The sequence below is a fragment of the Anas acuta genome, chromosome 1 (assembly GCF_963932015.1).
Source record: "Anas acuta chromosome 1, bAnaAcu1.1, whole genome shotgun sequence".
Classification (NCBI taxonomy): Eukaryota; Metazoa; Chordata; class Aves; order Anseriformes; family Anatidae; genus Anas; species Anas acuta.
In genome coordinates this window covers 56,029,065-56,051,913 of record NC_088979.1, presented here as the reverse complement: position 1 = coordinate 56,051,913, position 22,849 = coordinate 56,029,065, and the positions used below count along the sequence as shown (strand labels likewise).

Sequence of the window (22,849 nt, the reverse complement as noted above, 5' to 3'; positions counted from 1 at the left end):
AAAGGCTACAGTGTCACAAAGAAATGATTTCAAATGAAAAGCCAGTGGCTAACTAGGAAACTGCACTAAAGAATAACTGTATTTTGGAAATCAGTACTGCATTTTTTAGGGCAAGTTCTTTGGCAGTGTGAATGTGAACAGTTCTATCACAATGGTGCCACAGCATTTTACACAGACTGAAATCATTGCTGTTTCCATCAAAGAATGCGAAGAATAATTTCATGTTTTCAATATATCCATAGCAAGACTTAATTGCAACGAAACTTCAAAACTTCCTTGCAAACTCCCCCCTAAAATATTGAGGCAAGTAACATAAAATACAGTGCAATAGATGACAGTAAAAATAGGTGCCCTTTTTATTCTTGTCCTCCCTTATAAATAGCTCATAAATTATGCAGGTCTGACTTATCCACAGTAAGCCAAGAGATTCCACATATTTCAGTTCTAGTAATGCTGGAAACCTGTAAAAATTCTTTTGGTGGAAGTATGTTTCTAGAGCATGAAAATGCTTACCTCTTCCAGAGCAAGGTAAATTAGAATTTCCTTGGCATTTCTTAGCACTTTCCTCAGCTGACAATGGACAAGACCGTGGATGTTCACACTTCTTCCCAGTCCATCCTTCTTTACAGTCACACCTTCCACAATTACACTGTCCGTGACCTTTCCAATGAATACAGTTAAAGATTAACTTCCATGCTGATGAGAGGTATTGATACTGATTAGATTGATATTGATTAGATTAACTGTATCAATTTTTTTTCATTAAAGAGTCAGTTGGCAAAAAATACAATCAACTCACTGCATCTACTTTTTTTATTTTTCTGACAATAGCTCTGCATGTTATTCCATTTGAGACATATTTCCTTTATTTTTTTTTTTTTTTCCTTAAGGGGTGTTTTGTCACTTGACACACACTCCTCATGTGAAAGAGTGGAAAGCAGGATACAAATACACTTCTCACTGTCTGGAGAAGTGAGGTCATCATAAGGCAGTATTTCATTTATCTCTATGTTCCTTTTTTTCTACCACAGTTGCAGCATATTCGCTAAGTAATGTACCAATACCATCTTTTATGTACTTGCAATCAATGTGATCCTCTAGAGACCAGCAATTCCATGGCAATTCCAAGTCTCAGACCAGTGCCTTCTACTAAATAATGATGTGCAAATAACAAAATGCTGGGCTTAATCAATCCTCATCCCCATAGGGCAGTCAGATGTGGTTGTGGTATCTCATTAGCTAACTTGACTCTTCCTGACCATGTCTGAACGTGGAAACATAAATGTAACTTTCACTGTGCATGCTGGGATGAAGAAAAGCTACTGGGCTAAACAGAAGCTTTTATGGGAAGTTTCTTTAAAAAAAATGTAACAGCCATTACAGTAGTCAGAGATGGATCCCTCCTGAGAATTTAAGCTATAAAGTTAAGAAACCAGACCATTTCCTCTATCTGAATGCTAACATATCCAGACAAAGCAAACCCAAGCTAGTTGCCCAGCTTCCTTCATCATGAGCCTTTGAATCATGATCTCTTTGCATCAAGCAGTGGGATTCTGACCATACAAAAGGTTCCTTTAGCACTAGTAAAAACATCCCTTACCATAAAAGTAAATATTTATTTTCATGACTTTTGACAGCAGATTAAATCTGTGAGATCTATGAGGAACAGCTGAGGGAACAGGGATTGTTTGTTCTGGAGAAAAGGAAGCTGAGAGAACATCCCATTGCTCTCTAAAGCTACTTGAAAGGAGTTGCAGGGAGGACATTGTTGGTCTCTTTTCTCTGGTAGCAAGTGACAAGGTGCAAGGATAAAGCCTCAAGTTGTGCCAGTGGAGGTTTAGATTGGATATTAGGAAGAATTTCTTCACAGAGAATGGTGGGCTCTGGTGATTGGAACAGGCTGCCCAGGGAAGTGGTGGAGTCTCCATCCTGGGATGTATTTAAGAGATGTGGATGTGGCACTAAGGGACATGGTGTAGTGATGGTACTCAGTAGGCCAGGTTGATGGTTGGACTTGATCATGAAGGTCTGTTCCAACCTAGATGATTCTATGATCCTGTGATTTTCTCTCACACTGTCCATATAGTCAGTACAATGGATACATGTCCCCAAAGCATTTATCTGAGGATGCCCACTTGTCTATCCAGTTTCTTCTTGAAAATCAGAAATACATGTACACATTTTATATCTCCCTCTAACTACATTTGCATTTTAATATTGGCTTATATTTATGAAACATATGCACTTCACGAGGTGAAAATGGAAACAAGCATTCTATGCATTGAGTAGTTCCCAGATTACATGTGTTATTAAGCTCACAAGAACAACTTTTTTTGCTTCAGTTATTTGTTTTCCTTGGAAAGTGTTAAAAGCCTCCTCTTCTGTCCCTTGCTGCATGTGTACCTGCTGACAGGTTGTGAATTGGACATATGTTCTCTGATCTAGATAGATACTTATAAGAGGATGATGTTCTTTTATATAATATTTTTGTTGCTAGAGCCATGGAAAATAAGGCTAATGAGATGTGTGAACATAAGAATTTTTGTATGGAAGTCTTTTTCCTTTCTATGTCAAGTCAGGAAGGCGATTCTCTTTAAAGAATGAAAATCACTTTAATGTTGTGAACACTGCTGAAAGAAAATCATTAAGTAACATCCTGAGCATCATTTCAGAAGTTCAAAGAAGGCATCCAGTCACCAATATGAGGTGCTGCAAATTGACAGTCACCCCAAGCCATATGAAGCTTCTGGAGGGAGCTGCTGTTGTGTGATGTTAAATCCTCACAGCAGGGCTGCCAATTCCTATCACTTGTAGTTTATGAAATAAACATAGCATTTCATTTAATTACAGTGAAACTCTCTATTTGTAAACACGGTTTCCCATCATTTCAACCTACTACTCAGGACAAGTGAATTTCCTATCTCTACCTATTAGGTAAGCAGAACAAGACAGGAAAAGTTTTATATCAGTTCAGTTTGATGTTGGTCTAAACAGAGACAGTCTCTTTTCCCTAATCTGAATAATCTCTCCTGGATTCATCCTGAAATCAATTTACAAATAATTGTTAAAACCTGAGAAAAATGTGCTTTGGGCACTAAGTATATTTATTTCATATAAACAAACAAAAAGACTATCCAATTACAGCTCTGCTAATAAATCCAAGATTTAATTGCAGATGCTGTCTGTCTACCACAATAAACCAAAATTAACACTTAAGCATCTTGTCCATTTTTGAAACGGGACTAAGCAGCAGGACAACAAAACACTGTTCACACTGCTTCATGTGAAGATGTGGAGAATTTCACACAACCTATTTGAGGAATGCATATTTGGGTGGCTAACTAAGGTTAAAATAGGCTTCTCTTCTGAATCATAACAGAGAGGGGAAGGGATAAGAATAAGAAGAGGTACTGATTTTTTTTTCTAATTTCACAGAAAAACTAAGCTATACTTAAAAATGAGTTTGCTATATAAAGCAAGTAGTATGAGTACATCATTTGATACCTCTCAAGACTTTCTCATTTGCAGTTATGTCTGTGTTATAAAGAACACTGTTCTGGTCCCCAGTACAACATCAAATGGCAGTACCTTTCCCCACTTCTTTATAACTGTCCATACTTTGTTGTGCTTTCTTTCAACCATTACCACTTAGGGCAGCAGCAGTAGCAATGGCAATAACATCTAAGAAAGAGCGAGTTCAAGTCCTGTTTAAGGGATGCTGCATAAGCTATAGGTGCCGCAGGATTGCTTGAACCTGTATTTAAACTCCTGTGTTCACCCTTAACTACAGAACACATTTACCATGCTTTTTAATTTTGTATTCCTTAGCTGATGTTGACATTTTGAACAATCTCTGACTACTGAAACATACTCAGGAACACAGTAATATGTTCAAAAATTGGTATCCCAAACTCTTGCTGGTATCATGGCTGCAGTTTTACATCCTTCTAGCATATTAAGTAGGTAAACCTATATAGCATTTGAAGGTGGCCAAAACCATAGAAAACAATGAGTTCACTAAAGGTTTTTTAGAAATGCTTCTGTACCTCTTTTTCCATTTTGTTAGTTAGTGATTCATGAATATTTAATAAATAAATAAATAAATAAATCAGACAAGAAACCTTGCATCTTTATAACAGGACAAGAGAGTAAGAATTTCATGTATTGTTTTTATTTCAGCCTCTTATCCCTATTACAAACACCTCCTATAAGCTTTCTATGAGGTATTACTCATGCTGTTAGGAGGAAAGGAATATACCACTTTATTATTTTCCTTGATGTGACTGCATTCTTCCTATTATTAATTAGGCCAGATCAGATTTTTACAGGGCAAGTTATAATTGACAAACTGTCATCCGCCAAGTCCATTTGAAACCATCATTACTTGTTTTAGCAAAGTTCTTCTGTGTATAAATTGCATGTTGTGTACTGCTCAAAGTCCTCCTCTCTTGCCCAGTATTTACATCTTTAACAACAGCTTAACAAAATTGTATGTAATTTTGTATGAGATTGCTCTCATACTAAACAGGAGGAATTCCATTAGAAGGAATGCATTGGTGTTAGTTAATATAAGAAGCATCAATCCAAAAAAGGAAGATGAAAGTGTCTGAGATGTATAGACAACACATTCATATTTTCCACATCTTGACCTTTCCATTTCTTGTTCTTAGATGAATTGGCATTCTAAGGGTACTATTTTTCATTAACTCATTAATTCAGTTTTTCTTGAATTTCTTCCTTTCCCTTCCACATAATATACAATAACAAAGAAAGCACAATTTAATTTAAATTTCCCTAAGATAGGATATAAAGTTTCAGCCATTCATGAATTTATGTTAGACTACACTGAAGATGATAGTATTGAATGGGAATTGACCACCTAGAAATAGTTCATATTTACACAGAATAAAATATATTTAAAGAAAGCTTTAGTTTTTTGTAGAGTTTGTTTTATGTTTTTTTTTTGTTTGTTTGTTTGTTTTGTTTTGTTTTGTTTTGCTTTTACTTTAAAAAGTCCATTCCTCAAAAAAAAGTTGTTTTGTTTTTTTTTTTTTAAATCAAACCAACCAACCAACTAAAGCCTGATATATTTTAAGCCAGGTAAAATGAGAATTGAAGCAAAATTAGACCAATTTGAGACTTTTGTTATAAAACTACACATAAGGTAAGATACATTTTTCTTACCTGAGCAGAAGTCATCAGAATATCTATCATACACTGCTTTGCAGTTTCTTTCATCACACTCACACGTATCTCCATGTATATCTCCCCAGTCACCAGTTGGGTCCACATCATGGCATGTACATTCCCCACATACACATGTGCCTAGGAAGGAAGAAAAAAAAAAAAAAAGACAGAGACAGAAGATTAACTGAGTAATTTAGAGTAATAATAGTTTGATTACATGAATTTTACACTGGTGAATTTTCTGCTCTCACAGGAGTGCAGTGTCAAAGCTGCAAGTGTTAATCATGAGTGTATGCTCATCTTGTATGATTTAAAACCTTCTATGATTAATTTAGTAGTAATACTTTGTACAAACAAGTTGGCTTCCTGCTCAAGTTTCTTTTTGCTGTTGAGCCTTATTAGGAGTCAACAAAAATGTAGCACACAAAACATTAGCAAATCTTTGACATCAACAGTAATTTGCACTGACACTAATGACGATAAAAATCAATGATGTTTAAATGATTTTGGCTTGGACACAGTGGATAATTAATGAATGTTAAAGCATAAACATTTAAACTAAAAGGAAATACAAATTCTAATCCAGCTGAAAATGGCTGGGAGGTAATAATTTACATAACAAGAACATTAGCACAGGTCTACATGAAAACGATACTTTTTTCATTTTTCACAAATCAGTATGCATGGCCACAGCTTTTTATTTACAATAGGAAGGAAAATGTGATATGTGACAGAGGTATTTATTTGGCATAATGTTACCGATATACAGAGAACATACAAGATACTTGTTTAGGAAAAGTCAGAACACACACACACAGAATCATAGAAATACAGTTTCCTTCAGAAATTGAAATGTGCTTGCCAAATAGACACAGCATCTCTGAAAGAACAAAAGGCCTTTATAGCTTGTTTTGCAGGGCCATACATTCACAGCTTTTGCTGAGATGTTAACGGGTACAAAGCAGCAACCTAAGGTTACACGTACATGCAGTTGCATGCAGTCAATTTGCTGGACAGGAGCTTCACTTTTCTGCTACTCTGCTGAAGATTGTCTTCTTATTCAGATTACTCTGAACAACATAATGTATTTGAGGAGAACAGGGCAGGTTGACTAAATGGTACACATGCACTGTCTCTAAAAAGACAAGGTCCACACTATTGTGCATGTCTGACTGTCACATGAAGCCGGAAGAGATGCTGCCCTGTCCAGTGCTCCAGTGCAAATACTTCTGGGGAGTGATTAAATCTCACCAAAACAACTTCAAATTGACTTTGGATCAGATGTCCTGGATATGAGGATATGAAGCATCATCCCACCAAAGTTTAAAAAATGTAAAAGTTCACATCTGGTCTCAGATGGTTTACTAGACAGTGGGTGGAGAGATACAAATAATTTAACAATCTTGGCGCTGATATAAGCTTCATAGTGAGGTTAGCCTCAGTAATATAATTTTTAGAACACTCATGACTGACAAAATGAACTGTACCGATGTCACAAAATGTGTAAACAGAAATCTGGGTAAATAGGACTAAAGAGAGTAGAAACACCATGTTGGAAGACAACTTTATGTAGTCAACAGTCTAAAAAATTGTTATGTGGATAAATTACAAATAGCTGAAAGGGTAAAAACATATAGAAATATCCCATGAATGCATCTTTGTATGGGAGTTTGTAGCTATTCAGAATATCAGCCTACCTTCATTTCCCTCACTTGCAATGTATATTTAAAGAAATACTTCCACATACAAATTTAAAATTTCCTTTGACAAGAAATTACTTTCTTGGTGCAAAAAAAACCCTTCTGATCTGAAACACTTCCATATTTATTACTTCCAGAAATACAGATTATTTTTTTTTACTGTTGAAATCCCAAAACGAAATGAGCCTACATGATCTCTGTATTTGAGCCAATACTTCAATTTCCTCATAATTAAGAGAAAAGAGTTTTCTAAATGCTCTCAAGATAATTAGATGTTCACACTATAGCAGGTTTTGTCAGCAGAGATGTTTTTAAAAAAAGTATCTCTGAGACTTGAACTTACATTCTACTGTAATTATTCTGTACTATTGCCAAAAAAATAACATGCTGTTTTAACTCTTTGTTCAACCAAGCCAAACATTGCAGTTGGTGAATACCAACCTCATTTTCTGTTTTGTTTTGTTTTGTTTTGTTTTCCAAAAATGGAAATATTAAACAAAAGTATAAGGTAAAATTTAAATTCTGGAACTTTATGCAAAGAAAACCTCATGTAGTTAGAACTATTGCATAAAATCTGCCTTTCCAACATCATATACATTCATTGCATTGTTACTGCACAACTCTTGGCTGCTCTCTCAGGTTGCAGTGGGGGAAAAAAAAAAAAAAAAAAAGAGCCTTGTGTTTTTATTTCTCTATTCAGTTGTGGGTCCTTGGTCTTATTTAAGAGTAAATCAGCACACAGTCCTGTTGGCCTTAAAGCACTGATCCATCAGTCATCAATCTGTTAATATTTAATTTAACAGGACATGTCTCTCACCAGAGCAGATGTCCTGATAAATTCTCCTGCTCAGTCTTACTACAGAAATGAAGGTCAAGAAGAACTTGCTATTCTTGGGTCAGTTTCAACGAAAAATGGGTGTGTATATATGTAAGTTTGTATGGAATCACAGGTATCCATCCACTCATTTAGAAATATTTATCCAGATTTGAAATTAGTGAGAAAAAACTAGAAACCATCAACAAACACAATGCATGTTCTGTTGCAGAAAATACATATTTTAAAACAAAAGCAAGATACATAAATACGTGTAGAAGGAATGTGCAAATGACACACCTCTGTTGCTGCAGATTTTGCCATCTGGAGATGTGCATCTTTTCTTGATCTCCCAAGGGGTGATGTCACACTGGAATTCACATTTATCTCCATGCCAACCAGCCTCACAGTAACAGTTTCCACAGTAACACTTTCCATGGCCTTAACCCAAAACAAATTTTATACAGTGAGAAAGAGGCAAGTTTTTTAGAAGCATTAGCAATTTAACCATTTTGATCATTTTTCTTTTAAAAACTTTTACTGCTAGACTCAGAATAGAAACAATTTGTAGACTGCATTTGTCTACATCAAATAAGACAAAGGATATCTGCATTCTTTTTCTCCCCCTATCTATATCAGAACATGTTTTCATTTAATCACAGATCTTTCATTAATAAACACTAAGAAAATGACGTTAACCTTTTTTTATAGTTGTAAGCTTTTTTGAACCTTTAAAGGTAAATTTGAAAGGCAGTAAATGTAATAGTTAAAAGTTGAGCACAGCTGTAAATATTGAGAGGAGACACTTTCCCACCACTCTGGGTACATCTAAAAAAGCACTGTGTGTTCTCAGCTACTCAGATAATTCCACCAGAGGGATCCTGATTTACTACAAACTGTCCACATTGTATACGGCTTCTGTTCTTACCTAGCAAGAACATTTTTGAACACAGATGCACCAGCTCATGAATGATAAAAATTAGGAAAATGAGTGTTTTAAATGTTCATTTAACAAACCTCCCATCTCTTGAAAAGATACATGGGTCATCTGGGACTTCAAGAAACAAGCTCCTGAACATTCTGTTCCAGTAAGATACTTATGCCATGTGCTTCAATGACACAAAGCATTTAAATTAAGTAGCTGCAACTCTTACTAAAAAGTCATAAATTAATTTCTTGATTGCAAGGACCCAGGATCAAGTCAGCATCTTGTCCTTTTTTTTACTCTAGGTATGCTAAGCTTAGTAGACCTGGTTGTCTCTATCAGAATCTACTCAGCTGATATCCTTAACTGTAAGAGAGCAAATTGAGACCTGTGGGATATATTTTTGGTTTTGTTGTTGTTCTGCTTTTACAATTACACATAGAATTTTCATTACAATTGTTTGCTGGCATGTGAAACAATAACAGAAGAGAATAATATCCTCTTGCGTATATAACTAAATAACAAATACAGCTTATAACATTGCATATTACAAATAGGCTGTTCCTGAACAATAGACAGGAAAAGTGGAAAAACTATGAAGGAGCAAATTAATTTAAGCTATTAGCAGTTTTTGCAGATTAAAATATCTCTGCTTCATCTTTCACTCACACTCATATCATCCCCAACCAGGAACCAGATAATCATAAAATCGTAGAATGGCCTGGGTTGGAAGGGACCTCAAGTATCACCCAATTCCAACCCCTCTGCCACAGGCAGGGATGCCAACCACTAGATCTGTTTGCTCAGGGCCTCATCTAACCTGGTTTTGAACACCTCCAGAGATGGGGCAAATAATACAAATAATACAATTTGCCGCTATCTCTTGCCCTTGACTGAAGATAAATTCACTCCATTAAAGTGCACAGACTTAGATTAAAAAAAGATCAGGATCAGAATTTAATTTGCTAGAATCCACAATACTTCATGAAAAATAAGCTGCAACTTGATTCCAAAGTTTGTGTAACCTCAAATATTAAGTGAAACAAACACAAATTGTTTAAAACAAACAAACAAACAAACAAAAAACACCGAAGGTTAAAAAAACTTAATCCACTGTTGTAACTGCTCTAACGAATATCTCAGCTTTGCATTCTAAGCTTTTCCAGGATAAAATCCCAGCTCACAGCTGCAGACCTTGAAAACAAGTGTATAAATAGAAGGTTTGGGTTTTTTGTTAGCTTGATCCTCCTGAGTTGGCTTTCTTTGAAGACAATTACAGTCTTCAAGACTTGCCTATAGCCAGAGACCTTCGAGGGAAACAAAGAGTATGTAGCAAGTAAGTGCTACACACACTATGATAGCAGAACTGGCACTGATTAGGTTCACTCTCTCTGTGGAGAACATCCAGGGGACATTGCTAGATAATTACAGCTTGCTTGGGTTGGAACAGCATTTCTTTTTACTTCATAAACAAACCTGAATGATTACTGTGGTGGAAATTCTGCAGAAGGAAAGACAGGATAGAAGATATCAGGGTGGGAGAAAGAAGCCATAAACAGATATAAGGTTAGGGTCTGCTTTTTCTGCTATGAAATTATGTACCTTTGATCATTAAGTCACATTTTCTTTCTGATTTAACACATTGTTATGCACTGCAGAGGTTCATGTTAGAAAGCAAAGCAAAATCTAACACATGCTAAATGCGTACTTTTCAGCTTACAACTATTTAACAAAGTCAAGCACACAAACAATTTATATTTACTTTGTTTGGCTCCAAACTTTACATAAAGTATCAGAGCTTTGTGTACTGATGAATTACAAACATTACAAACTTGCATCTACCAACATTTTTGTCCTTATGTATCAGCATACTTTTATTTCCTCATACACATTAAACCAGTTTGTTTACAGAGATGCATCTGGCCTGTTTTGGGACACGGCACCACTGGATGAAACGAGGGGAAATAAAAGAAATAAAATCTAGGAGAAAACTAACAACATAAATCAACAGCAACACAGATAGGAAAAAAAAAAAAAAAAAGACAAAAACTGAAAAAGGAGAATTTACTGGAACTAAATAAGTGGTGAATTTTTATCATAGTTGGTATCATATCTAATGTTTACAATCAAATACATACAAAGAGAATCATTGGCACATAATACTATTGCCTTCCACTCGTTTTGTTTTAGGTAATTACCAGAAATGCTGTCCTCTGGTCCTAGATTTAGATTTCAAAAGGCCATTCTGTTTGCCTTCATTTAAAATCCCTACCTAATCCTGTGGGGAAAAAATAGTTCTTTTTGCCTTAGAAGGCACTTAAATAAATAGAATTTATTTTGTTCTCTGTGTGTGGATAGCGATAGATAAAGCTACTTGGTACAATTACTCTTATCTTTTTACACACACACATGCACACACACATGCAGATCATGCAGTATAATCAGAATATGAACATTCTAAAAGCAGCTCTGAATCCTCTGGTATGCATATAGACACTTTATGCATATGCGTAAAATATTTCTAGCTTGTAAAATATTTCTAGCACCTTTCATTTCGAGGACAAGCCTCCCTAGTAATATATGCAACAGCATTTACAATATTATAAATGGTGTGTATTACACAGTATTTAATTGCTAGGTTCTTAATTCATAATGAAATTAAAGTACCACTTGGATTTTGTTTGCATTTCTATCAGAAGAGTTCACTCTATCTTATTCTCTTGCCTTTTCTATCACAGGTGGAGTTTTTCTTCATTTGTTCCTTTCCCCTTTTACTGCCTGAATTGCTTCTGAGTTCTCATCCTACATTTACTCTTGTTCTTCTTTATTTTTTTGTTTTTCTTCTTTGCCCAAAATTCTTAATAATTTATTTTCCCTTTTTCTTTTGTTTTCTCTATGTCTCTCCCTTTCACAGTCATCTGTGCCACAAAGCATTCACATTACTTATTTTATTCCAAAGGCAGACACAGTAAGGCATGAAGTACCCTAGTGAATTATCTTGTGAAATCCTCTATCCAATTTTTCCAAAAAGAGGAGGATGTCACAGAATTTCTTCATTCTCTAACCTGCTGCTTAGCTCATTTTTGTATCTGAAACTCCCCATTACAATTTGCAAGCCGTACTCTTTGCTTTGTTTTGTTTGTCTGTTTGGTTGTTTTTAATTCATGTATTCAGTAAAGACATTTTGTAGGTCCACATAATAAAATTATTTTATAAGACTGCATTCATCTTCCCCATTCTTATTGCACCCACCAAAACACATACCTGTACAAATCTCTTCCGTCTCATCATCTATGCATTCTCTGTCATCACATTCACAAAATTTACCATAGACCAGTCCATTTCCTTCTGAGTTTGCACATTTACACCTGCCACACTGACATGTGCCTGAAAACATTTAAGATATAACTCAATGACTACAGTTTATGGAAAGAGTTTCATCAGTTCATCAGAGACAGTATGTATTTTATTTCTGAGCAGGCTGAAATCTAAGGCTGAAATAACCAAATAGGGAAGAAATTGAAACAATCCATACCAACAAAAGGTCTAATCATAGCTGTAAATATATACAAATATTAAAGTGGTTCATTCCTAAAAAGAAGTATTATATTTTCCTAAGTAAAATTCACTCCCAGGGATGTCTGTCTCACTTCATACACTTAGGACATGAAGTCATCTTTGGAAATTATATCTCCTGCCCACTAAAAGGAGAAAATTGAACTTAGTCATCCTCCCTAGAATGAAGCCTGATTTCGTCCAGCTCCACAGCCATCTTTCATGAGAACAAGTGCTTAGCTACTCAGAACCTGAAAATATGTTTGCATAAATTCACAAAGTTCCTTTGCACTAAAGTCTCCAGTTACTTTTTTATAGCTATTCTCTGAGGAATAAGATTTAAAAATCTTAAGACTCAATCTAGAAAGTGATTACCATACCTGTATATTAAACAACATACAAACTAATCGAAATGAAATACATTCATAGCATTATTAAACAAACTCTAAGTATTATTACACCATATCAATGATTTTACTGCAAAGTGCATATTAAAAGCCAGGATTAAACAGCCAACTCTATGATAGTTACTGAAACTCTTGATAGTGTTCTCTATTCACATTTTAATAGTTTCCACCAACCACTTGCAGTTTGCATGCCAATAGCTTCTTTTTTTCCCTGAGGTATTGATATCCAGAGTTCAAGTTACTTCATTGACTTGAAGGATTGTAGGTACCTCCATAATACTATTTCGTTATTTCAGAAATTTGACCTAATCCAACTTTAAATTTTTAATGTTCATTTTTCTGCAATTTGTAGATGATGTATCAGCAGAGAGTAGATCTTGCAAGAAATTTAAGAGATGTGAAAAAAATGTTGATTTGCCACTACAGCACAAAAAAACAAAACAAAACAAAACAAAACAAAAACTTACAAATAGAAAAGTTTTAGGCAGAAGTATGTGAGTTTGATTCATGTCAAACCAGCAGGTGGTTTGACACTGGTCTATCTGAGGTTCTCCCTTGATGTAAGTACACACAGGACTCCCAAATGCTTTGGAATGAGAAAGTTGGATCTTTTCAGAATATAAACCACAACAGAAAACTTTCTGATGTGATGAAATCACAGAGTACTCAGGTATTGCAAAGCATGGAAATGCATTTGTAAACAGATCTCACTTCTGTCGCTTCTAGCCTGGTGACACATGTACATGTTCTTGGTCTTTTTTGTCTGGAGATACTCAAAACCCACCTGGATGCCATCCTGCGCAACATGCTCTAGGTGATCCTGCTCAGCAGGGAGGCTGGACTAGATGATCTTCAGAGGTCCCTTCCAACCTTGTCCATTCAGTGATTCTATGATTCTGTCTGGTTGCCCACTGCACCTCAGTGGCTGTCACTCCATTACTCACCCTCACAAACAAAAGAATTTTGTTGCTACCAGGAAAGGAACCATCACCTCCTTTTCCCTCAGAGAGCCAGGACAAAGCCAAAAACTGCCTTCTTGTCCACCTTCTCAGTATTTGCTGCTTTGGAACATGATGTGTGATAATATATATATACATATATAATGACTGTTTTATATGTATATACTAAAGAGTTACACAGTGAAAAACCCAAAAGACTATCAAATAACATCAGAAACAAAGGTATTACCATCATGACTGTATGAGAAACCCCTTTTCTCCAGCTAACACCTGTATTAAATTGCAAGGACAAAACACTGTGCAATAGCATGTTTAAATGGGGCCCTGTAGTCAATGGGCCTGTAGAAGCTGTTTTAGCAGTTGCTGGCATCACTATGCCAGTGACATTTAGAAACTTATTTCACAAGTCATATACCTCCTGTTAGGTACAAACATAATCTGGCAAACATGGTTATTAACACAAAATAAGTCCTCCAAAAGAGAAGTTTTATGCTGACATTATACAACTAGTTTGCAGAAATCATTTTACTTCTTGGAACAACAAGTAATTACAGTACAGGTTTTACTAACATAGTATCTATCCAAAGAGAAGAATAATCAGGCTCCATGATGTACATGGCTAATCTAAAAAAGCCAAAAACATTTGTAAGAGCTAAAATAATAAAATAATAACATAACTGATAATATAAGCAAGCTCCAGAACTAGTATTAATTATAGTTACTTGGAAATAATAACAAATAACAACTTGATAAAACTGTCTTCTTAAGAGATAATTCACAAACATGAAAGGAGATAAAGATCAAATGATTCATAGGTTGGGCACCAAAGGAGGTCAGACAGTCTTAAAGTATCCATTTCTCCACATTGACTAGAAAGGGGATCGATCTACATTTAGGTAGGATGCCCCACTCAGTCTGACAAATGATTAGGAATAGTTGGATCAGAAAAGTTAAATTTAAGATTGATATTGACTGGTTCATGCCAGGAATTGCAATAAATGGTGAGCTGTGTGATAGTAAAGGATTGTTCTTGCAACAACTCATGTCATCCCTTACCATCCTTCAACAGCAATTAAAAAACAGAGCTCAGACACCAAAGGCAGAGTTAGCAGGAGATTGAAAGGCAATCCCATGAAGACAAGAAAGAAATACGTATGGCTACAGCCCCTCTAGGTCACCCCAAGCTCCCTAGCCAGTCTCATTGGTATTCTTGTCCTGTTTAATACCAGCAGAACCAAAAGCTCTTATTTTTCTCTTGAACTCACAGACGCTCCCCTTTTAGCCACTTTTAGTCGTTACTCATCTGCATTGTTTTTCTTGTGAAGACTGAGCGATAAACAGACTGAGGCTACTTCTAGCCAAGAAAAGAAAGAGAAAAAAAGTCTTAGCATTCTTGCTTACCTACTTTGATCACAACTTACCGTGCGTATTTCTGAGTTAGTTTCTCATTTATTTTTTTCTTATATCTTAGCCAAACAATCATGATTTTCATATAACCTACATCACTGTCATAAATAACAAGCATCATTTACTCAGTATGCTGTATGCCTAGAATTTTAAGTTAAATTGCTCTCACCTCTTGTGAGAGACTAGCTTCTCTGTACCGAGTCCTATAAATTATTGAGTTTTTTCTCATGCCAGGCACATCAGCAACCATCCTGTGAGAAATTTAGTTGTATGAAAATGTATGAATCCGGTCAGAAATTAAAGGTCAAAAATAGTTAGCAGAAGTGGGGTTCTTAAAAAATTCTCTCACTGGGAGATTGTTGCAATAGTCCAGAAAAAACGGAAGGCAGTTTCTGGTCTCAAACCTTGATTAGTAGGCAGCAAATGCCTTTCAAAAATTTACTATGATGCAGTGGAGTCTTCTAAAAGGCCGTCTCTTTATCCTCCGATTTTTACAAGGAAAGGACTTTGTATTTAAGTTAGCATGAGTTGTAAAATTAAAGAATGACAGCAAAGAGAGCCACAAGATCAGAAAAGTGAAGATGAAGTACACTGTCAAAATGGTTCAGCAGATCTTCTACAGTATTTTTTCAATAATCATCATCACAGCTCTGTGGTGGGTCTACCTTGGCTAGCCCATCCAGCTACTCTTTCTCCCTTTCTCCCCCATCCTCAGTGTGATGCGGGGAGAAAATGCTATGAAAAAGCTTATGGGTTGAGATAAGGACAGGAAGATCACTCACCAATTAGTGTCAAAGGCAAAACAAACTTGGATTGTGGAAGATTAATTTAATTTATTGCCAATTAATAGCAGAGTACAGTAGTGAGAAATAAATAAAAACACATTCTCCCCATCCCCCTCTTCTTCCCAGGCTTCACTTCACTCCTGATTCTTCAACTTCCTCCTACCAAGCAGTGCAGAGTGATAGGAAATGGGGGCTGCCATCAGACCCTAATGCTTCGTCTCTGCCACTCCTTCACAGTCACTCTCTGTCCCTGCTCCACGTGGGGTCCCCCCTACAGGCAGCAGCTCTTCAAGAACTGCTCCCACACAGCTCTGTACCATGGGGTCCATCATCTACCAGGAGCAAATTGCTCCAGCACAGGTCCCCCACGGGTGGGCGGCAGCTCCCCCCAGACCCCCTGCTCCTGCGTGGGCTCCTCTCCATGGGCTGCAGCTCTGGCCCAGGGCCTGCTCCTGCGGGGGCTCTCCGTGGGCCACAGCCTCCTCCAGGCCACATCCACCTGCTCCACCGGGGGGTCCTCCACAGGCTGCAGCATGGAGATCTGCTCCATGTGGGACCCATGGGCTGCAGGGGGACAGCCTGCTCCAGCAGGGGCCTCTCCACAGGCCACAGGGGAACTGCTGCTGCGTGCCTGGAGCACCTCCTGCCCTCCTGCTGCGCTCACCTTGGGGGCTGCAGGGCTGCTTCTCACTCTTCTCTCACAGTCACAATTGCACAGCAGTTTTTTCCCTTTCTTAAATCTGCTCTCCTAGAGGCCCAGCCAGCATCACTCAGCTCAGATCTAGCCCTCAGCAGGTCCCTTTGGAGCCATCCAGAGCTGGCTCTTATCTGACATGGGGCAGCTGCCAGGCTTTTCTCACAGAGGCCACCCCTGCAGCCCCCACTATGAAAACCCTGCCATGTAAACCCGTTATAAGCTCAAAAGTATCTCAAAAAATTGTATAGTGTATAAACATCCTGAAAAAGTATTTGCAAATATTATCTCTGCATGCTACAGATATATACACACAAGTCACATTCTGTTTTAATGCCATTATAACAACCTTTTGATAGGCATTATTCATGACATAACTGCAGTTTCATCAACCTGAATCAGCTATGGATAAACTAGACTACTAAAGTAAGCATTCTGAATCATTGCACATCATGTGCACAGGAATGGGCCTAAAGGAAAATCAAGCATTTTAGTATTTATACAGTTATTTCTCAGTCTCTTGAAACACACTCTATAAAATTCTTAGTGAGAAAATAAAATACAATGATACACAAGATAACACAGAGAGAACTTCTTAAGCCATCAAAACCAACAAAAGACGTCTTACCTGCACCAGAACAGATGATATCTTGAGAATTCTTACACATTTCATTGCTTTTCTTCCGTGTAAGATTGCAAGAAGTTGGATACTGACAAGCTTCACCATACCAGCCTTCATCACATTTGCACTTCCCACAGTCACACTTCCCATGGCCTAGCAGCGTAAGTAAAGAGTGTGTCAAGTCCTTTTTTCTCATTCAGAAAGTTATATTTTTCTGATCCATTTTTTTAAAATAGATTCCATCAATTATAGATTTAAATGAATATCATTAACAGATTCACTTATCATCATTCATGTGCATTTATAAATAGCAATGAATAAATATGTTCTTAAATATATAGAGACATCTGAAATCACCGTGACTTTGAAATCTAATATATATCATTTTGATAGATCTACAAAGAAAAACATTTATGATGGAGCATAGAACTAAAACATCTTGTGGGAACAACTGGTTTTCTTATTACTTCCACCTCTTCTCATTCCCATATTTCTCAACTGTTAACTAATTAACACAATATAACTGGAAGTGCAGAGATTCTATTCACCTCTTTGGCCAGCTGTATGCAAAGAACAGCCAGAAACTGCAGCCTGAAGACATGGGAATTAGCTATAATGGCATAAATCCTGAAAAAGTGAATGGAGGGCCAGCTACAGTAACTCCCTCATGCAGCAGCAGTTCCAGCTTCCCCTTGCACTGAAAGGTGCAAATCCGTCTTCTCAAGCCTCCTCTGGCTACTGATTCCTCCAGCCCTCTCCCACCCACTTAGACTCTACTTGGCTGGTGCTACAAAACGGAATTTTGCCTTTAAGTATTTCCATAATATTGGGAAATTAGCATGTTTTACTACTTACAGGACTATATTTACTTACAATTATTTGTTAAGTGTGACATGTCTTAAAGAACCAATGCAGCTGCTCAGTGGTATCATGTCCTTCAAACAACTGAATAATACATTGCTTAAAATGTGTAATATATGTAATAACATGAAGAATTAAGAGTAAAGAAAGATTAAATTTTCTAAAACTAAATTGTTTAGTATTCTTTAAAAATACCCCAATACATAGACAGTGCAACAATTTACACTACATATGTTGCATATTACATATTACATTTCACATGAAATTTTAGGTACAATTTTCTCTCAGTTAATTCTTTAGCATTCCTTTACAATTGTGTGTTGTAAATGTAAATACATCTGTAAAATCTTTTCAAATAGAATATTCCGTTTTAAAATAAACACCAGTTGAAAGCATATCTACTTAACAGAAGATTCTCTTCCAATAACTACATCTCAAAACCAGAACCTTATCAGAGTCTATTTTAAATGCATCTGTTGCCAGCAGTTAAGAGTCAGCTACATGAAAATACAAGCCCAGCCTGCTGCCAATAAGAAGAAATGTAAATAGCTATTGTAAATAGAATATTTTAAAGTGAAAGAGAAGTATCTTTTGTTGCTCAGTAAAATTTTGTTTGCATTCCAAGGTGGTCCTAAGACAAATACAAATCAATAGCTGGAAAAAAAAAAAAAAAAAAAAAAAAAAAAAAAAAAAAAAAAAAAAAAAACACTGGTTCAAAAAGCTGGTTCAAAAACAACTGAGAAAATCATGTCAGTTCTTATTTTAAAACATGAACTGCCACCTTGTTAAAAAATGCTGAATAACTCCCTGGTGGTGGTAAAGGAGAAGAAAAAGGAGTAGGATATAAAATATATAATAAAAACCTACTCTGCTTCACTGACAGGCAGTAGCATAAGCCATTCTGGAAAACGGAGATTAATCCTCACGTAGCTGAAAAAAACTAGACATAACTATCTCCCTATATTTTATTTCTTTTCAAGGATTACTTATCACAGTGACTTTGGATTTTCCATTTTAGACACTTGTGATTCAACAGTTTGATGTCCGCTGATGAAAGGAAAAAAAAAAAAAAAAAAAAGCTCTAATTATAGGAGGACTGATTTTCCTGTTCCCATGCCTAAAAGATAGGGCAAGGCAGAAGCCGTATCTGGTTAGTACTGTTGGTTCAGCAGCAATAACATCTCTGTTAGATATTCGGTAATAATACATGATGCATAAAGGAAAAAAAAAATCATATTTATACAGTCCACTTAAAGAAAATAAATATAAGACTTCCATAAGAATAGTTATACAGAGTGGCGTTTGGCTTTATTTGATAAAAATACATTTAAAAAAATAATAATGAAATTAAACTGAGTGAAATAATGGAAGAAAAACTCTTGCATGTTACTGAAAACAATAAGGAATTTAACTAATATGAATTTGTGAGATTGTGTTAATGATTGTCACCTTGATTGCCCCCTTAAAATATCCTAATTTTGCCGATTTGATAAGTTTTTTTGAATTGTCAAGCAATGACAATATTTTACTCAAAAAAAAAATTGGGTGAGAGGACTATACTGAAGTGTAGAAGGCAATAAACCTACTTATTATTCCTTACACCTTTCCTGTCACGTGGATAATGCAGTACACATGCAAGTGAGTGGCCACAGTAATCCTCTTCTTGCCTATTTCCTACATCAGCATGAACCAACCACAGGGTTCTTTCTCATGGCAAAAAAAAGTGATGTGATGTGATGAACTGTCAGCCAAGTATTCCATAGGCTGTAAGAAAATTAGAAAGGGTACAAAAGGTTTCTAATAGTTTCAGATTCACTTCAGATTCAACTTTGTGTTGAATACATTGTCTCAGTTCTGTTTTAATTAGAAAGCAAATAATGCTATGAAATAGAAAAAAAAAAAAAAAAAAAAAAAAAAAAAAAGGAGTAAAGCATCCTGTGAAAGCTGTGAGGTGATATTGTAACTTCCCAGAAGGTAAATTCTACTATAAAGTGCAAGCCCTAGGTATCAGAGGATATGTCACACAACACAGGAAAAGTGAGCTATAAGACCTTATGAAATAGTTGATCAAGACAGGCATGTTTCAAGGCAACTGACATGAATTCCATTTTTAAAAAATCAATGTAACATAAATAAAAGTTTATCATAAATAAATCAGAAATTCACATAAAAAAAAAAAAAAAGAAATAGTGCAGACTACAGGAAGTTCTAGAATTACTTTAAGAAAAAATCTGTGACTGTGGGCTGTAAAAATTTCGGCTTCAAACATGTGGAAAAACCTTTCATAATAAAGGACTCAATTTCTAACTAGATGAGCAATCACCTCGGAGAGTCTATCTGGAGCATACAGAGAGCTCATAGGGTGGAAAATGAAACTAATATGCAAGGAAAACTGTCTGATGTCAGAAAATATATGGAGAAAGTGAGAACGGAAAATGTTAGGCAGGGTCAGATCTTGCAAAATTGCAAGTACTAAAGTGTACTTTCATCATTCAAATAAAATGAAAACAAAAAAAAAAAAAAAAAAAAAAAAAAAAAAAAAAAAAAAAAAAAAAAAAAAGAGTGACTTCACCAAGCAGCAAAGAGCAGTTAAGATTACAGATAATTTACAGACAGTCCAAAACAAAATTAATATGGGGATGTTGACTACATTAGCAAATGCAGTGTGGCTAATGATACAGACTGTGGAAATGAAAATTACTCATCGAAGATGAGAACAAAACAAAGACATAAAATTGTTTTTAAGGAAGTGTCTAGACCAGGAGGGCAAGACCCCATATCTCTGCTCCAGAGTACTTGCAATACTTGCACATGAAAGGCCAGCCTAAGAACAAAGACTTTTAATGAATCTATCAGGCTGGCAATCAAATGTCTGAAAAATAAAATAATAATAATACAAATCTTTTAAGAAAAAGGAATGTACATGATCTAGGCCAGTAAAAAACAAGTGGCTCTGACCTCATGATGTCCTTTTCAAGGATTTGAAACAAACAGTGAAGATCATTGAGGTAATGAAAAATGGAATATAATGAATAACAGCTTTATCCCAAAATAGGCTATCATTATGTCAAATTAACCTGGCATCTCTCTTTATAAGATTACTGATATTTCAAGAAAATGAACACAGGAAATATAGATGATCTGAATATATGCATTGAATTCAATACCACTTAGGAAAAAAAAAATATTCTGAGTAACATACAACAGGAATGCAAAAGAATCACAGCTTGGTTTAAGGGACGGAAGAAGTTAGGATGCAAAGGGTATTACTAGAATAGGAGAAGATTATCAGTTATGTTTTAAAGGATGTTTTGGAACTAAAAATATGTTTTTATGATATTCATAAAAAAAATCAGAATAGGCTAGCAACATCTGCCAATGACACAAAACTCTTAAGCACTTAGTAAAAAAAGTAAGATGTAAAGATGAAATCTCTGTCACAGCTCTGAACCCAGAACTGAACTCTGTCTCTTCAAGGTACCAGTTTGGAAGCCTGATTTCACTGGGATCCTTCTGTAATCCATCATGAGAAACAGGCACTTCTGCAGGGTGACTCAGATCTTGTCTGGGCTGGACAGCCCTTGGAGGGTGGATGTCTTTCTTCACTAAACTACTGGTAAGCATACAATGATTGAATAGGATACACAAAGACTGGTGGGACTTTGGAGTTTGGTGCAACACAAGACATGTATGTGTGCAAATAAACATTGGTGTTTTGGGGGTTTCATTTATTTTGGTTTTGGTTTTGCTTCACTTATCCATACGATAATCTATATCAGGTTTTAAATGTTCTGACATACTTTAGATAAGGGAGAAGGAGATAGCTATCAGCTTACTTAAAAGTTGATCTCAATCAGCTGATGAAAACAATTATTTTACGTGACTACTGGGTAAACCAGAAACTGAATTAGAACATTACTTCCATTTCTGTGTTCCTACAGAAATTATTGCATTCTGCAGTACTAGTCCTATTTCTGTGCCTCCCTCTGGAAAAGACTCTCTCCACCTTTGTGCCGTTTTGGTTTAGATATGGTTTAGATATTTTGATTTCCTACTAAAGTTCACTGTGACTAAAAGATCAGCTACATCCTGTTGGTTAAACTTTCTAATGGGAATAAATACATTCAAAACAAATAACCTTTTTTTTTTTCTTTTTTTTTTTATCTACCATGCTTTTGCACCTACAATCACCCTTTTCTCTGTAAGATGTAAAGAGCACACCCTGTATAGGGGTAACTGTAAAACTATAATCATGTACTTGTTAAACTGCAAGGACTGAGTTATTAAATAAGTCCCTTTGGTAGAATACTTATTTATGTAGTTGTGCAGTATTAGTTATAGATTAGTAATTCTTGTTTCAAGAGAAGTCTCTTATTGGAGTACAAAGAACCAGGCTGTCTAACCAGACATTAAAATGCTCTCAGATGTCCTCATTTTCACTTATTTTTAATAACTAAAGCCCAATTACTCTGTGTAAGAACACAGTTCTGGGCAGCTCTCAGTTTTACATTGTAATGGAATCAATTTCCTACAGGTAGGTAAGATTTAGCATAAGGATTTCTTTCTATGGCATAAAGTCAGCCATCAGAAGGAAATCAGTAGCTGGCATGAAAATTGAATTGGACTCATTATTATTCATTTTCAGCAACCACTGAATGAATCGTGAAATGCTTTTCAAATCTAAAAAACACTTCATTAAAGTAGGTGAAGAAATATGAAGAACTTGTTATGGATTCCCTCTTTAAATTTGGATGATAGATAAGAAGGATGATTGAGTTGTAAGACTTGAAAACTTTGGGAAAGTAAAAAATAAAATGTTGTTCTCTGATTTCAACTTAGACCAGTACAACGAAGATGGTTTTAATACTTTCTTCATTGCATTACTTTCTTTTCTGTACTTAGTGAAGCAGATTCTGCTGTTTTACACTAGTGT

At 35.8% G+C, this 22,849-nt stretch overlaps 1 protein-coding gene across 2 annotated transcripts in view; it reads right to left on the bottom strand.

Annotated features, from left to right (window-relative positions):
* Nucleotides 1-22,849, bottom strand: part of ITGBL1 (integrin subunit beta like 1) — a 145,875-nt gene that overhangs the window by 69,141 nt on the left and 53,885 nt on the right. The window contains exons 3-7 of one of the 2 annotated variants that reach the window (XM_068677812.1): nucleotides 17,062-17,208; nucleotides 11,891-12,013; nucleotides 8,002-8,142; nucleotides 5,185-5,325; nucleotides 514-660 (exon numbers count right to left, since the gene is read on the bottom strand). In XM_068677812.1, coding sequence (XP_068533913.1) covers nucleotides 514-660; nucleotides 5,185-5,325; nucleotides 8,002-8,142; nucleotides 11,891-12,013; nucleotides 17,062-17,208 — 699 coding nt within the window. The remainder of the gene's footprint in view (nucleotides 1-513; nucleotides 661-5,184; nucleotides 5,326-8,001; nucleotides 8,143-11,890; nucleotides 12,014-17,061; nucleotides 17,209-22,849) is intronic. The other variant, XM_068677823.1, reaches the window with a different exon arrangement.